The sequence below is a fragment of the Podarcis raffonei genome, chromosome 5 (assembly GCF_027172205.1).
Source record: "Podarcis raffonei isolate rPodRaf1 chromosome 5, rPodRaf1.pri, whole genome shotgun sequence".
Taxonomy (NCBI): Eukaryota; Metazoa; Chordata; class Lepidosauria; order Squamata; family Lacertidae; genus Podarcis; species Podarcis raffonei.
The window spans coordinates 52,309,414-52,326,393 of NC_070606.1; the positions used below are offsets into that span (position 1 = coordinate 52,309,414).

General features: G+C 41.7%; 1 protein-coding gene across 2 annotated transcripts in view; it reads left to right on the top strand.

Moving 5' to 3' along the window:
• The first annotated feature begins 557 nt into the window (after positions 1 to 557).
• NRAP (nebulin related anchoring protein) overlaps positions 558 to 16,980 on the top strand; it is a 68,683-nt gene continuing 52,260 nt past the window's right edge. For both annotated transcript variants that reach the window (XM_053389159.1, XM_053389160.1), the window contains exons 1-12: positions 558 to 781; positions 1,163 to 1,257; positions 3,914 to 4,001; positions 7,564 to 7,668; positions 9,683 to 9,781; positions 9,976 to 10,083; positions 11,267 to 11,371; positions 11,458 to 11,565; positions 12,215 to 12,307; positions 12,968 to 13,072; positions 16,087 to 16,203; positions 16,812 to 16,916. In XM_053389159.1, coding sequence (XP_053245134.1) covers positions 710 to 781; positions 1,163 to 1,257; positions 3,914 to 4,001; positions 7,564 to 7,668; positions 9,683 to 9,781; positions 9,976 to 10,083; positions 11,267 to 11,371; positions 11,458 to 11,565; positions 12,215 to 12,307; positions 12,968 to 13,072; positions 16,087 to 16,203; positions 16,812 to 16,916 — 1,200 coding nt within the window. In that variant the 5' untranslated portion in view covers positions 558 to 709. The remainder of the gene's footprint in view (positions 782 to 1,162; positions 1,258 to 3,913; positions 4,002 to 7,563; positions 7,669 to 9,682; positions 9,782 to 9,975; positions 10,084 to 11,266; positions 11,372 to 11,457; positions 11,566 to 12,214; positions 12,308 to 12,967; positions 13,073 to 16,086; positions 16,204 to 16,811; positions 16,917 to 16,980) is intronic.

A 16,980-nucleotide genomic window follows, 5' to 3' on the forward strand; every position in this document is an offset into this window, starting at 1 on the left:
AAAACACATGGCATTCTGTGCATATGGAATAAAAGTATATACGGTACTTCATCTAGAGAAATATATGCTGTTAAACAAGCCTTTTTCAGTTGGGCAAGGTCCATAGCATTTTGTGGCCAGATAGCGTATATTCTGAGGAACAATCTTATATTGTTCCATCTTATATTGTGGGCACTGTGTTCCATTTCCTGTCAGTGCTGGAAACTGAATCAGGTTGTGTACAGAACTCTCTTGGGAAGCTGCCTTGCCCTGCTCTTCTTTCTGTAATAATGACACTCTGCGAATAGGTAATAATCTAAAGATGAAGTGACATATATTTAGAAGTCCATCCTGAGGTTCTGGCAACTCACCGTTAAACCCCATAGCTTAAATATTAACAATTAGATGTTCTGGCTCATATGACCATGATGCTTCACTGTGAGTTCACTCTTCTATTTCGAGAAAGGTGTTGCTGAATTCTCCCGTCTCTTTCCCTTCCATGAACTCTTACACAGTTGCCAAAATAGCCCCTCTTAGTAACTGGCAGCTTTAAAAACCAGACAACAGCTGAGTTCGAAGTAGAAGCTCAGCAATAGGCAAGGAGAAGCTTTGGACTGTGGATTGGCGTGACAAGACCGGAGTGTGATTTATAGGAAACAAGGCATTTTAAAGTTATAATTTCCTTTGAAATTTTGATACAGTCTTTTCTATTTCCTTCGATAATTTCAGGATGAATATTCAGCCTTGTGCCAGATGTGGCTACGGGGTTTATCCCGCAGAGAAGATTAGCTGTATTGATCAGGTCAGTAGATGCTGTTATTCTTCACCATTATGAAAAAAAAGTATCTTACATAAATAACCCACTAATATGCTTTCGGATAGACAACCTGCATCTCCTTTAATTTAACTTGGTAGAAAATATTCTACGCTTTCATAATCTTAATTCATGTCGGGTAAGTTGGATGTCAGAACTGAACTTTGCCAAGGGTGTAATTTGGCGAAACATTTTACGTCTTTTAAAGGTTACACGCGGGAAATTGATCTTTGGCATATGCTTTTTCTGACTGTGAGAAGTGTTGTTTATTAGACTGCCAAGAATAATCAGTTATACGTTTTTAAAACAGACTAATAAAATCTGAAACACAAGCAACTTTCACTGTATTTTTATCCTTGCTATTTCTAGACATGGCACAAAGCCTGCTTTCACTGCGAGGTCTGCAAGATGATGCTTACCGTGAATAACTTTGTTAGCCACCAGAAAATGCCTTACTGTCAAGCGTAAGTTTTTCTCCCGATATATAGCAAGGCAACATTATGCTTATATTATCTATCAACAGGTTCAGTCTGGATTGAATTCTGATACTATGGAAGTCATTTTTAGATTATCAGTCCACCCCATAGATTAGTTTGCTTTATTCTCAGTGTTTTTACTCTGAAAAACTGTAGGAAACTCCTGAGGTGTAGTCATATTACTTTAACATATAACATATAACATATTACTTTGAACAACAAAAAAGAAAAGGAAAGTCCTGAAAACAGGATTATGGCACCTTAACATATTGTGAGAAAAACTTTTATGGATCAGAGCTGAGTAAATTTAACTGGTGTAAAAGCATACTTTGGTACAGATTATTATATTATTTTTAGATCCAAGGAACTCAATATAGTGATTGCTTAGGTTAAGAGCCCAACTAGATGTGATGTGGCCTATCTGTTGAGTTAATGGTTAAGAGTATCTCTCATTGTTAGATATCTATATCTCTTTCTCCATGTCAGCCCCTTTCCACCATGTTATATACCCAATAAAATTGCCCTCATCTTGAAGTTGCTATGTGCTCAGTGGAGGGGAAATATTCCAGTACCTGAACTGTGTATCTGTGTTTCCCCCCTCCGCCCCATGGTAAGTTAAGTAGTAACTTCTTGGGCTTATTTTCATGAGGAAAATAATACAAGCAACAGCATTTATGCACCTCCACATAGTGTCACAGTTCCAAAATTAACCAGATCCTCCCAATGAATGCTACACAATTTTTTAAATCCAAAGGAGAAAAAATAACCATAGATTTCCTAGGTAAAGGTAAAGGGACCCTTGACCATTAGGTCCAGTCGTGACCGACTCTGGGGTTTGCGGCACTCATCTCGCTTTATTGGCCGAGGGAGCCGGCGTTTGTCCGCAGACAGCTTTTGGGTCATGTGGCCAGCATGACTAAGCCGCTTCTGGCGAACCAGAGCAGCGCACGGAAATGCTGTTTACCTTCCTGCCGGAGCGGTAACTATTTATCTACTTGCACTTTGACGTGCTTTCGAACTGCTAAGGTTGGCAGAAGCTGGGACCGAACAATGGGAGCTCACCCCATCGCGGGGATTTGAACCGCCGACCTTCTGATCGGCAAGTCCTAGGCTCTGTGGTTTAACCCACAGCGCCACCCGCGTCCCTATAGATTTCCTACATCACATTAAATTGCTGTCTAAGAGAAAGTGACTTGCTCAAGCCCATGTTTTGAGTCCCATAGCTGGAGCGGGATTTAGTAAAAAAACAACTATGATCTAGTCAATACACAACAGTGTCTCTGGGATGATTAAATGCACATTTAAACATTGGTAGTCATTTGCAGTTATTATGTTACTGTAAGAAATGTGGAATAATCCTTATGTTGTAAAAATGTAGCCTGTGTGCAGTGACATATACAGTCATACCTTGGGTTAAAGTAGCTTCGGGTTGAGTGTTTTCAGGTTGCACTCCGCGGCGACCCGAAAGTAACGGAACGCGTTACTTCTGGGTTTCTCTGCTCATGCATGCGCAGACGCTCGCAATGACGTCTTGCGCATGTGCAGACGCGGCGAACACGACCCGCAGACGTGGGTTGCGTTCGCTACAGGATGTGAGTGGGGCTCTGGAACGGATCTCGTTCGCATCCAGAGATACCACTGTATTGGCTTCAATGTATCTTGGTGCTTGATGGATAGTGTTGTTACATAATTTAGTCACTAGGTGGCATTGGACATACAATACCTATATATGGGTGATATCAGCAGTCTTCTTTCTGCTCTTGTTTGAGAGATATAAATAATTTTTTTGTCCAGCTTCCTGATATGCGCTGTATACCTTACATGGCACCAGGTAGTAATGAAAAACAGTTTATGAGGCTTGCCTGTCAGGGTGCAATAAAATCTCATTGTGAATTGCAAAAAGCTTTCAGCATGTGATGGACACACACTCAACCATTATATTATGAAATCAGAGTTGGCACAATGATGCTCAGTTTATCTGGTGGCAGGCATCTGGGATCAATGGACAGTCCACAAGACAGTTGTAAATACTTTTTTTTTAAAGGGGGGCTAATTTTATGTAGCAACTTTATTGAAGACTAATTGACCCCAAGTTTCCTTAGTCAAAGTCTTTATAATGTGCGGCACTGATTATGAAAAGGACTGTGTCGTGTAATAGAAAAAAAGAAAAAGAAATTCTCCTTAAACTTGGATCATTTTATGCCCTCTTGATTTTTTTATTTGAAAGATCAAATATTCATAACCTGAAATTTGGTTACTGCATTTTGACCTTTGTTACATATAATGATAATTTAATATAAGTGTGGTTGTTAGAGCTGAAAGATAAGTAAAATACGGTGTTTTCAACTTGCAAGTCAATATGTTCAGTTTTTCTGAGATGTTCTGAAATGATGAAGTGGCTTCTGTTTTTTGGGTTTTTTTATTCTGCAATTTCCTTTTGTTATTAGAAAAGCAACATTAATAGAGTGAAACTTTAAATTAAGATGTAGGTAACTATGCAAAATTAAACTTTGTATGTTAGATGCTAGTTGTATTTTAGCAATCAGTTCTTTGTTTTAAGATATGTACATACATATAAGAAATATTTGGTTTTTTGAGGGACATTGATTATTTCTTTCCAAATTGTATCTGCTTTCTTTTACAGACATAACCCAAAAAACAACACATTCACTAGTGTTTTTGAGACACCAGTAAATATAAATGTGAAAAAACAGACTGAAGCAGTAAGTGAGGTAAGATACCTTAGGAATTAATGTGTTTAATATTTGTCAGTCATATCAGCATACCCACCCATATTCTTTTTAGGGTGATGATAGATGGACCAAACCCTTCATCCTCCTTTTTTCATATCTGTATGCAGTTTCCCACCTCTGCTGCTGCTTTGGTGCCATATCTTTTACCAGTTTCATTTCTTCTAAAGCGATCTCAGCCAGTTAGCAATCACATACTGTACCTGATCACATCATAGTGCTGTGTAGTCACATGAACTGGTTACTCTATGTGCACTATTAAGCACAAATGCTACCTTTAAAGTGAGAGTAATGGATCCTGTACTCATCATATGGGTGATTCTAGCCAATCAGATATCTGGCCATCAAAAATGAATCTAACTATCAAATGCTGCCCTTTCAGAATGAATTGGAGGGTATTTCAGTGCCAATGAAGTTGTTTACAACGTGGGTCCCTTCCTTGGATCATCCTATTTCCTTCTGAAGGTTATAACAGAAGATAGAACCTGTGTTAGGCAAATCTCAGTTAACTACCGTATTTTTCGCCCTATAGGACGCACTTTTTCCCCTCCAAAAATGAAGGGGAAATGTGTGTGCGTCCTATGGGGCGAATGCAGGCTTTCGCTGAAGCCTGGAGAGCGAGAGGGGTCAGGGCGCACCGACCCCTCTCACTCTCCAGGCTTCGCGCACCTCTCCGTAAGCAGCGGGAGCCCGGTGCTGGGCTCCCGCTGCTTGCGGAGAGTTGCCTGCATGCTGAAGCCTGTGCGCGCTGAGCTCAGCACGTCCAGGCTTCGCGCAGCTCTCAGCAAGCAGCGGGAGCCAGCGCTGGGCTCCCCCGGCTTGCAGAGAGCTGCCTGTTTGGGGGCTGGGGTCGGGGGAAGCTTTATTTCCCCCCCAAAAAACTAGGTGCGCCTTATGGGACGGTGCGTCCTATAGGGCGAAAAATACGGTAAAACCCATGTAGAAGCCACACAAGGGCAAACTGTGACTGTTCTCAGGCTTGACCTTGACACAATGGTATGAATTCTGCATCAATTCAAACACCAGGTTAGAGTTGAAGGAATGGGTTTGTACTGGACTGCACAGGGTTCTCTTGTGGACTCTCATTGTAAAGGGAGAAGGGAAAAAAATACATTAGCAGCCTGATTCATCATCATCATCATCATCAATAATAAACCTTTATTGTCACTACACCACCTGTGTGCAGTGAAATTAAACAAGCCCCCCCCCATACACTCAGTCTTGTTCGCGCTCTGTGTGCTTGTCGGAAGTCAATTGCACCACTATTTTTTTCCATTCAGCAGCCCAACAACCCACGGATAAAAACTGTTCTTTAACTTGTTGGTGCGGCTGACTATACTTCTGTATCTCCTGCCCGAAGGTAGGAGATTAAAGAGGTGCTGGCCAGGGTGTGAGTCGTCCCTGAGAATTTTCCTCGCTCTCCTGAGGTAGCGGTCTCCTGTGATGTCATCTAGCGAACTCTGAGGACAGCCCATGATGTCATGTGCTGTATTCATGATTGTATTTTGCACATTGACACACGTTTTGTCCACCCAAGACCCTTCAAGTGTAAGGAACTGCAGAACTGAATGATTATGCTTATGACGCAATGCGAAAACTCCAAGTTTTAATGTCTGTGCATTTAAAAAACCTGGTTATACTCACAAAGTGCATCTCTGAAGGAGCCCTACTTAAATAAGAACTGCAGAACATCTTAGTGGTTCCTTCAGCCATTGAAAATCTACGTTCTTCCTCACCAAAAAATTGTTAGGGATGCTGATCTAAGGTGTGGAAAGTATGCCGGGTTCAGTCAGTTAGAAGAGTTCGTGCGCACGGTTTCTGCCGCTTTGTTTCACGGTCCCATGTCATCCTTTGAAATTTCATTTCAAATGAACCAGGAAACTCAAAGGAAAACTCCGCTGAAACTGTCAAGTCTTTGACACCAAATCAAAAAGTGTCTGCAGATTCATTAGAATCTGAACCTAGGTTTGCTAAACACACACACAAAAAGACTTTTCAAACCTCTGATGAACCTGGCACTTGGATCTGAGTTTTTAACAAAATTGTAAAGTCGAGTGAGTTTTACATGGTTGCATTGGGTAAACTTGGTGAAATGTCAGGGGGCTGCTAGCTGTAGGAAATCTGAAATCCTTCTGTGCTTTCATTTTTTTCAAAAAAAACCCTGCCTTCTGAGTTACAGCTCTTCCAAATTTCTAGATTTAAATTTTTATATCTTGCCCCAGTTTTCACAGTAGAAAGAGCTGATGCCTAGAACAATTTTATGCATAGTTACTCAGAAGTAAAGCCCTATGCATTCATTTGGGTTTACTTCCAGGTAAGTGTACATAGGATTGCAGTCTGAATGTATGATAAGAATAGGATAAGGATATGACACACACACACACTTTTGTTTCCTCTGAAGTATTGGGAATATTGTTGTCACAACTTTAACAGCCTCATTCTATATTGTGCTTTTCCAAGATAATTCTTGAAAAATTATTACATATTTAAAACACACATGCAGGATTTGCAATATCTCTCACTAAAGCTATAACAACAGCAACAAATACATTTCCTTCTAAACTGTGCATGACAGATTTGCTCTGGAATGTGTTTGAGATTAACAACAATTTCTATTTCTGTTTGATGGCTGTGATAAGAGATCCAGTTACTTCAATGTATGTGTGTGTGAGTGCTAGATCACTTTCCTTTTCTTTTGTCACTTAAGAAACACCCTGCTTCTTTCAATCACAAAAGGAAGTTTGAGGTTCATAGAGTGGTTTATAAGACTCAATTTTCATGTTAATATTTTGTACATAGTAAATTCATAGTGGGAAACTGACGAAGGTACCAAGAGAAGCCAATACATGCCCAATTTCCTGTACTGGGATCAAAAGACAGTATTTTCTACTTTATATTTTTTATACAAATGTTTGCATACCAAAAGAATGGGATTGTCTTTTTCATTTGGTAGTTTTGCCATTTGTATCCCTTCAAGCACGTGAGACCATGTCTTATTTCAGACTCTCCCCCCTCCCCAATACCTGCTGCCTTGTCTTTTTGCTGTTTCAAGTGACTTCAGCTCTAACCCATTCATTTTGGTAGTTCAGGCAGAAGTGGAGAAAATTATGCCAAAAAACAAAATTCTGAGGCTGGGTATTCAAAAATGAATATGTGCGACAGAATTTTCCTTTTGAAATTCAGAATATACAGTGGTACCTCGGGTTACATACGCTTCAGGTTACATACGCTTCAGGTTACAGACTCTGCTAACCCAGAAATAGTACCTCAGGTTAAGAACTTTGCTTCAGGATGAGAACAGAAAACGTGCTCCAGCGGCGTGGCGGCAGCAGGAGATCTCATTTTCTAAAGAGGTGCTTCAGGTTAAGAACAGTTTCAGGTTAAGAACAGACCTCCGGAACGAATTAAGTACTTAACCCGAGGTACCACTGTATAGGGAACAGATTGAAGAGGAAGCCTATCTTTCTTTAATATTGAATATGAAGGCTGGCATATAATCCTCTGAAATAGGTTTCAAAATAACATTTTGGGTCTGTCTATGCAGATTAAGTACCGAGAAGAGGGTGAGAAGTTCAAATCTGTTTTTCACTGGAATGTGAAATCTGGAGACATGGAGGCTGCAAGGAAGATGCAGCAGCTAAGCAGTCAGGTAAGAGACCCGTATCAATAACTTACTTGCTAGTGAACATTCAGCAGATGCTCTGCTATCCTCCAGGCTCCTAGGTTGCACCATTTACAAAACTGTAATTTTATGCCTTTAACATTCTGTATTACCGTAATACAAATGACCCCTTTATGTTTTCATTTGGTTTGGAAGCCATTTTCAAAATATGTCTCCAATTATTCTGACTATTGCCATTGGAATGCTATGACCTGGATCCCAAACACTCTTTGGGTGTAAGCCTCATCTGGTTCTGTGAAAACGGCGCCAGGAGAATGCTTCATAGATCAGGCCGTACATGTCTTTGGCTAAGATACTGGTAGCTTGATCTGAAGATTTATGATGCCTTCATGCAAATACTTAGGATGATGTATTATGCAATTTACTTGCATTTTTTTTATCCCATACGGTTTTCATTGTTAATTAACTAGATATTTGCAGTTCTGTTTAAAAAGAAAGAAAGAAAACAATTAAGGGGGAGGGGAAGGAAAGCCCCCAGGTCAGCAAAAAGTTGTGCTAGTTGCAGTCTCATAGCACCACTACTCCCAGAACCCCACTACTTCCTCCCCTCCTTCTCCTTATATTATATCTGTAACAGCTCAAGAGATTTGGATGTGGTTAGAGGAAGATGCTTTTTCCTACTCTTGCCTGGGGCCTTCCCTTTGCGTAACCTTCCTTCGGATCACTCATAATTTCAAGAAGTTTAGAGGAAAGGGGGCGATGAGGAAAGGGCTGCCAACTAAAGTGCCTTGAGAGGTTCCTGATCTCCTTCTCCCCCCCCAAAAATAGCACTGGCAGTGGAGTTCTTCAAGCTGTGCCTACTCACTTTCAGAAAAGTATAGATTATACTGCCTTGTAATTATAGCATGTTGCAGTTATGGGCAAAGACACCAGGCACATAGGATTAGGATCTTGTCCTCTCTAGATGAGATGAAATAAAATTACCGTATTTTTTGTGCCATAACACTCACTTTTTTCCTCCTAGAAAGTAAGGGGAAATGTCTGTGCGTGTTATGGAGCGAATGCCTACGGATGGCGGGGGGGATCTGCTGCAGTCGTGAGCAGAGGATCCATGGTTCCCCTTCCTTCCCTCCTCCGTGGCTCGCTTTGAAACAGCAAAGCGGGAGAAGAGCCGCTGAGTGGGGAGGAGAGAGGGACAGAGAGCCTGCTTGCTTTAAAGGAGCAAAGCGGGAAAGGAGAGGAGCCTTCTCCTCTTATACCCCTCTTCTGCATTATTAACAGCATCCTTCTCCACCCACCCCACACGTGTCCCTTGTCCCTTGAGTGCTTTTCCTTCCCTCCCCACTCAAAACGTGGTTACAAAGCACAGATCCACATGGATCCTCAGGATTTTTGCACTGGGTCACCCCAAATTCACCATCAGATCACATAGCATGTCCATGGCTACAGCTTGCACCAAAAAAACCACGCACCCACTGTTGCCTGGGGCCACAGTGGTGCAAAAACGTGGTTACAAAGCATGGATCCACATGGATCCTCAGGATTTTTGCATTGGGCTACCCCAAACTCACCGTCAGATCACATGTCTGTGGCCACAGCATGAACCACAAAAATCATACATCTGCTGTTTCGTTAGAATATTTTTTTTCTTGTTTTCTTCCTCTAAAAACTATGTGCGTGTTATGGTCGGGTGCGTGTTATAGAGCGAAAAATACGGTAACTGGAATGTCAGTTCAACTGAAATGAAAGAGGCTCACTGTGCTCAGAACTAAAGTGCCAGAATTTCATGTGCAGCTTATGGGTGCAAAAGTGCAGGGAATCGTCAGGAACTTTTCCCATGCAGCCACCACCTTTAGAAAAGTAGAATGAGAATCTGCATGGTTTGGGGCAGGAGCCACCTAAGAAAGGAATGTGGTCACAGCCAGCCACATATTAATAGATTACATCCTGTCAAGAGTCTAATCCCCTGATCTTTAGAGATGGAGTCAAAAGTGTTTACCACTGTGCCTGTTCCTCATTTTATGATGTATTCTGTTTTTAGAAAGCCTACCATGCTGCGTATGAAGAAGGCAAATCATGGTACTCAGAAACCATCCCAGATGCGGAAATGCTTAGGATAGCTCAAGAACAGGACAATGATGTAAGCGAACCTCCAATTTATGACAGCTTTATTTGTGAGTTAAATATATCAAGGAGAGATCATTCACATGGACTTGCATCCTTAGATGAATGAACTTAAGGGAATTCATGGCAGAAAAGTTCCCCCTCTTCTCCTACCTCAGAGGAATTAGTTTGACGAACAAGTTTAAACACACCTTTTTCTCTCTGTCGTAGTTGAAATATACTGAGGAATATGATCAGCAGAAGGGAAAGGGCAGCTTTCCCGCTCAGATCACTCCAGCTTATCAAATAGCCAAGAAGGCCTCTCAGCTATCCAGTAACGTAAGTTCCTGGGGCATGTATTTTTGAGGGAGGGCAAAGAGATTGTAGCATAGGGGGGCAATATTCACAGCAAGAGTCAAAGGTCTAAGTTTGATACATGATTAAATTGCCGAAAAGAAAAGAAAAAGAATGTGGACCATATCCAGTGTTCTCAGTCTGCTAGCATAAGAGCCCTTGTGCTGCTAGACGGCAGCGGGCAAAAGTTGTGCAACAAAGGAATTAAATGAAACAACTGTGCTAGCAAAAACTTGTACAGCAGCTGATTTGTCTTGTGCAATCAGTTTCACAAAAATCTTTGATAATGTACTTGTGCTTTCCCTTTCACTTGGATTTAGTGCTGTGTTTGATACGCCCCCCCCCCCCCCGTTTGAGTACATGTTGTGATTACTTTTTAAATGCTTCATAACCAGAGATCTCAACAATTTGGAGGCATGATTACATGGGGTTTGGAAAACAGGAGTATTTCTTCTCCCCTACCTCTTTAGCTCAGCTGTGTTTAACAGTCTTTATTGGCTGATGTTTTTACTACCTGCCCACTTTCTTTTTAGTATATAACATCCGCAACAATCTAGAAATCTATTTTAATTAACAATATGCATGTCGTTTATGATGAGAAAGAAAAATGAAGCCCAGAAAAGATTCACCTTGAAGCAAAGTTCTCTAGTTGTTATTCCAATAATTATGTATAATGCTTTAACACAGATTGAAAATGAAAGCATGTGAGATTGTTATTGATTAGGCACGCTGGGCTTGTGTTCAAGAAAGCGGTTTCATCCAAATAAAAATTTCAGCATTTCCATTTAGTTTAGTCATTTAACAGGCTTTAATAGGCTTCTAGATTGAGCTCTTTAATGCATTTACTCCTCCGCTGCCATTTCCTTGTTATGAAATAAACATCTTTGGCAACTGATGGGCTTGGGGTGAATTAAACTGGAGCACAACATTTTGACAAATAAGGCCAGAATGTGTTGTTATTCCAGCCTCTTTTCATCAGTAAGAAACTGCTGTTTCATTTGCATTTGCAACCAAGGAATTTAAATTCAGGGCCAAATATTGGAAACACTTATATTAGCAAATCCAAAGATCATCTATTTTTACTGTCATTTGATGCTTGATTGCAAGAGATAAGATGACAGTTCTTCATAGTTTTCAAATGTTCTTTGACTCCGCTTCTCCACAATAGGTGGAATATAAACGAGGGCATGAAGACCGGATTTCCAAATTCACCAGTGTTGCGGATACTCCAGATGTAATTCATGCAAAGGCTGGGGGGCAGCTTGCGAGTGATGTAAGTAGAACAGAAGAGCAGACCAAGTAGATAGACTTTTTGCTTGTTTATAGCTGTATGATTTAAACTCTCCCGATTTTTTCCAGTTAAAATACACAGAAGAGTATGAACAACACAGAGGGAAAGGGAGCTTCCCTGCAATGATCACTCCGGCTTACCAGATAGCTAAAAGAGCCAATGAATTAGCTAGTGATGTAAGTTTCAAAAGTGTGATCTATATGTTGTCACATATTGGAGAAAAATCTGTACTTGGTCTTCCAAAATTATGGCCACTTTCCTGTTGTGAGAAAAATCCTGACATTGCTAGGTCAACAAATCTCCACTGTTAAGGAGTGGAGACTTCTCTGTATTTTAGCATCATTGCATTGTCCAGACTTACTTTGAAAATAAGTGTCTGCTAATGAAACAAAGGATAGACTGAAGTTTGAAGGAAATATGCTGATCTTAAGATGCTGGTTACCTCACCCCTCTGTGGTGCTCTAAAGTTGGAGCAGTGGCCTTTGGCTGTTGGCTGGAGCGCTTGTTCTGTGCTCAAACTGTATGCTACAAAATGCCATAAACACCCAGGGACCTCCTTCTAAAGAAAACAGCCTTGGCAAAACTTCTCATTATTTGGAAAAGTTGGGTGAGCACAACCCTTTTATACAACATGATGGTTTGGCATTGTTCCCCTGCCCACTTCTTAAAGATGGATCTTTCACTTTGCCTTTCTACTGTATGCCCCTTTGAGCAATTTGTATGGAAAATGAGCTCCGTGGGCTTTAAAAGCAAACAAATGCAATTTGTTTAGGTTGTAAGATCAGCAGAATAAACACATCCTTTTCACCTCCATTGCTTTCTCAGGTGAAGTATCATCAAAGATATGAAAAGGAGATTAAAGGAAAAGCAAGTCATTCTGCTGGTGCCTCAAACGAAAATGTGAATCAGTTTAGTCAGGTAAGGAGCAATGCAAAAGTATTCACATCTATATATATTAACTCATGCATATTGATGTGACTCTCTTCACATCTATGTAAGGATACTGATCTCAAGGCTTTGATGGCTTGCTCTTATGTAGCCATAGCCATACCAACCACGCAGAAGAATTAGATAGCAGTAGACTCGGAAGAGTAATAAGGTTTGTAAAAAAACAAAAATATTAATTGGGGGGCAGCCTTAGGAAGCCCCCCCCAAAAAAGTATCCCACAGAATGCTGACTGGACATTGAGAGGCATAAAACAAAAAACCCAGAAGCTGGAAATTGAATGAGATGGCTTGAAAAGGAGACTGGATGAAGAGACAAATCAGTCACATCCACATCATATATTTAAAGTATATGGCTCCCCCCAAAAACAAATTCTGGGAACTGTAGTTTACTCCTAACAAAAGTACATTTCCCAGTATCCATAAAAAACTACAGTTCCCAGGATTCTTGGGAAGAAGCCACATGTTTAAAATGTGTGTCAGGTGTGCTTTAAATGTATGGTGTGGGTTGTGTTATAAAATATGGAAACTGTGAGGTATGCCTGCTTGTTAGGAAGACTGTTGGTAAGACAGAAGTGTACCAAAATGAATAAGTTAAAGAGAAGTAAATGATAACTATTGGATGTTCTTCAGGATTATATGGATGAATATGAAGAGCACCGAGGGAAAGGGAGCTTTCCTGCTATGATCACGCCAGCGTATCTCAACGCTAAGAAGGCGAATGAACTGGCGAGTGATGTAAGTATGAAAGAAGAGGCCTAGGTCAGCGTGGGCCAGATGCAAGAAGTTGCTTATAATAACCAGAAGGTTCTCTGGTGTCATATTATTTGAACAACTAGTGGGAACTTATAAAAGGAGTGAGACCCCTTAGGACTCTCGGTGTTCTTGTACCACATCCAATGATGTCAAATATAGCTGTCTATGACTGAGCGCACTATTTTAGTGGACCTCCAAAATGGAAGTATTGATATGTGTTTGTATGTTGTGAAAGATCAAACTTTGTTCTCAATTGGAATTAGCTCTAGAGGGTCACCCCCAAAGTAACCACAACATTCCTTTTCTGCTTAGGTATCAAAAGTGAGCAAAGTAGTCATGATTTCTATAATGATCAGGAAGGATACAAAGAAATGCACAACTGAGAGGGCTTCAACCAACAGCCCCCATTTTAGTGTCCCCAAACCACTTTCTAAACAGAGAAGATACTTTTGAAAAACAGCTATATGAAAGGGGTGGGGAGTACAAAACCTACCAATGTCTACCAAAGCTTTTTGGGATGCCAAAGGCAGCCTTGTGCATGGGCTATTGTCTTTAAATAAGTTTGTCTGCTATATGTTTGCTTTGAATATTTGTATCCTGTATGCATGTGTACATATATGCGTGCATATACAGTGGTACCTCAGGTTACATACGCTTCAGGTTACAGACTCTGCTAACCCAGAAATAGTGCTTCAGGTCAATAACTTTGCTTCAGGATGAGAACAGAAATCGGGCTCCGACGGCACGGCGGCAGCAGGAGGCCCCATTAGTTAAAGTGGTGCTTCAGGTTAAGAACAGTTCAGGTTAAGAACAGACCTCCGGAACAAATTAAGTACTTAACCTGAGGTACCACTGTATATATAATCTTATTTGCTTGAGCACCACCAAAATGTTCTTCTTGCAGCTTTTTCATGCAATCATTGAATTGTAGGGTTGGAAGGCCCATCTAGTCCCACCCCTGAAATGCACATCCTTGGCAGATCCCCCTCCCAAAAACCCCTCTCTGTTGAAAAACCTCCTATGAAGGATAATCCACCACCTTCCAAAGTAGTCTGTTCGGCTGTCGAACAGCTCTTACCATCAGAAAGTTCTTTCTAACGTTTGGTCTAAATCTCAAATTCCAAAGAGATAATTGATTGGATCCCAACATGCTTTTCCATTTCCAGAATGGCCCGCTCTGTTTCCAGAGAGGGAACCTTTGTGTTCCGTCTAATCAGTTTACTCAAAGAACTAGCACTGGAGTGATTAACCTTCATTCGGCTGCATCTCAGAAAATGTATGCACGCCATAAATAGCAACAGCAACAAAAAGCAGGCAGATGATGGAGTCATCATGAATCACCATTGCAGTTTTACCAGGGCAAACATTCAGTGCTAGGACCCTTACTCCTTATTCGTCAATATTTTCATTCCTGTTTAAACAAGGCTTTGCTCACCGTCTATCTCTGAGTGGAAATGTAATATTAAACGCTGGGTAACTATTGAATTATTTAGTACTAGCTTAGTGTCCTGGCATCCCAGCTAATCTGCAGACATGAGTTCAAGCTTCTAATAATAACTCCAGTTAATATTAAAAATTTTGGGCTGGCTGTCTTCTGAAATGAGACGTGTTCCTATCACATAATCCGTCTGAATGAAACCAGTGATTGAACCAAGAGGAGTTTCGTGGCTGAAGAGAGAATTAGAACCCAGAGCCCTCTGACCCCTAGTACAGCACTCTAACCACTACACCCCACTGGTTCAAGTATTAATCATTGTACAGTGGTACCTCGGGTTACAGACACTTCAGGTTACAGACTCCACTAACCCAGAAATAGTACGTCAGGTTAAGAACTTTGCTTCAGGATGAGAACAGAAATTGTGCGGTGGTGGCACGGCAGCAGCAGGAGGCCCCATTAGCTAAAGTGGTACCTCAGGTTAAGAACAGTTTCGGGTTAAGAACTGACCTCCAGAACAAATTAAGTTCTTAACCCAAGGTAGGTAAAGGTAAAGGGACCCCTGACCATTAGGTCCAGTCGTGGCCGACTCTGGGATTGCGGCGCTCATCTCGCTTTATTGGCTGAGAGAGCCAGCGTACAGCTTCCGGGTCATGTGGCCAGCATGACTAAGCCGCTTCTGGCGAACCAGAGCAGTGTACGGAAATGCCATTTACCTTCCCGCTGGAGCAGTACCTATTTATCTACCTGCACATTGACATGCTTTCGAACTGCTAGGTTGGCAGGAGCAGGGACTGAGCAACGGGAGCTCACCCCGTTGCAGGGATTCGAACCACGAACCTTCTGATCGGCAAGTCCTAGGTTCTGTGGTTTAACCCACAGCGCCACCCTTAACCTGAGGTAAAAGGTAAAGGTAAAGGTACCCCTGCCCGTACGGGCCAGTCTTGCCAGACTCTAGGGTTGTGCGCCCATCTCACTCTATAGGCCGGGGGGCTAGCGCTGTCCGCAGACACTTCCAGGTCACGTGGCCAGCGTGACAAAGCTGCATCTGGCGAGCCAGCGCAGCACACGGAACGCCGTTTACCTTCCCGCTAGTAAGCGGTCCCTATTTATCTACTTGCACCCGGGGGTGCTTTCGAACTGCTAGGTTGGCAGGCGCTGGGACCGAGCAACGGGAGCGCACCCCGCCACGGGGATTCGAACCGCCGACCTTTCGATCGGCTAGCCCTAGGCACCGAGGCTTTTACCCACAGCACCACCCGCGTCCCACCTGAGGTACCACTGTATAATTATAGCTATTTGGACAGTGATAAATTGTTAAACTTTTCTAAGTGGTAGGAAGTTCAAGGGCGGTCCTCTTTATAAGGTTTCTTTCTTTGTAAGGGAGCAAGCTGGGGATCTACAGTGTGATGTATTTGTAATAACTGTTTCTTTATAAATACTTGAGCAGGGCAGCAAAACCAATTGCCATGCTGACCGTGGAGAAGCAGTAAAGAAAACTGAAAGTGTGGCCAGCCAGTAGCCATTATAACTTGATTTGATCCTGCCTTTTTCTTTCTAGATAAAATACAAGCAGGATTTTTCAAAGATGAAAGGAGCAGCTCACTACCATTCTCTTTCTGCCCAAGAAAACCTAGTTCTTAAGCAAGCCCAGAATGTGAACAAGTTGTACAGTGAGGTAAGAAGGCCAGATGTAAATTTTATCAGGACACCCACACTGGTTTGTCAGAGAAACAAATTGAATGGAATTTGATGGGATTTACTGCATAAGCTGATGCATGTCTACTCAGAAGTAAGTCCCATGGCATTCATTGGTGCTTCCTCCTGGTTAAGTGTGGCATTAAGCATTTAATTGAGATTGACATCACATCCACACCAAACAATCTGAGAGCTCTTATACCAGTTTAAGGTCATGGAAAATCCTGGGAACTGCTGTTTGTTCAGGGTAGCTCAGTGAAGCCAGCACTCTTAGCACCAACTACAGTTCCCTCGAATTCTCCATGACTGCTTTAAATGTATGGCATGGATGTGGCCAGAATCCCAGCAGGACTTTTGCCTGCCTAACTCTCTTTGGAATATACACCATATCCTCATGGCATACAGGACATTTCAGATTTCTTTCATGCTTAGCAACGTGATGTTCGTCCCCTTTGTTTATTATGAGAGTGAGTATTGCTATGCAATAAAGCAGCTTCTTATTTCGCTTATTGCAGGATGTAACTGAAATACGTAGCCAGCCATTGAATATATTTTCACTTCTCACTGTTCTAAATTCTCATTTTGCAGGTGGGCTATAAGAAGGATCTAGAAAGCAGCAAAGGCCACAGTATTAACTACTGCGAGACCCCTCAGTTCAGGAATGTTAGCAAGATCTCAAAATACACCAGTGATGTAAGTCCTCAGTCATTTGCATACAGTTCTGAGAAAGCTTAATGTAGTCACTGTGGGGATCACA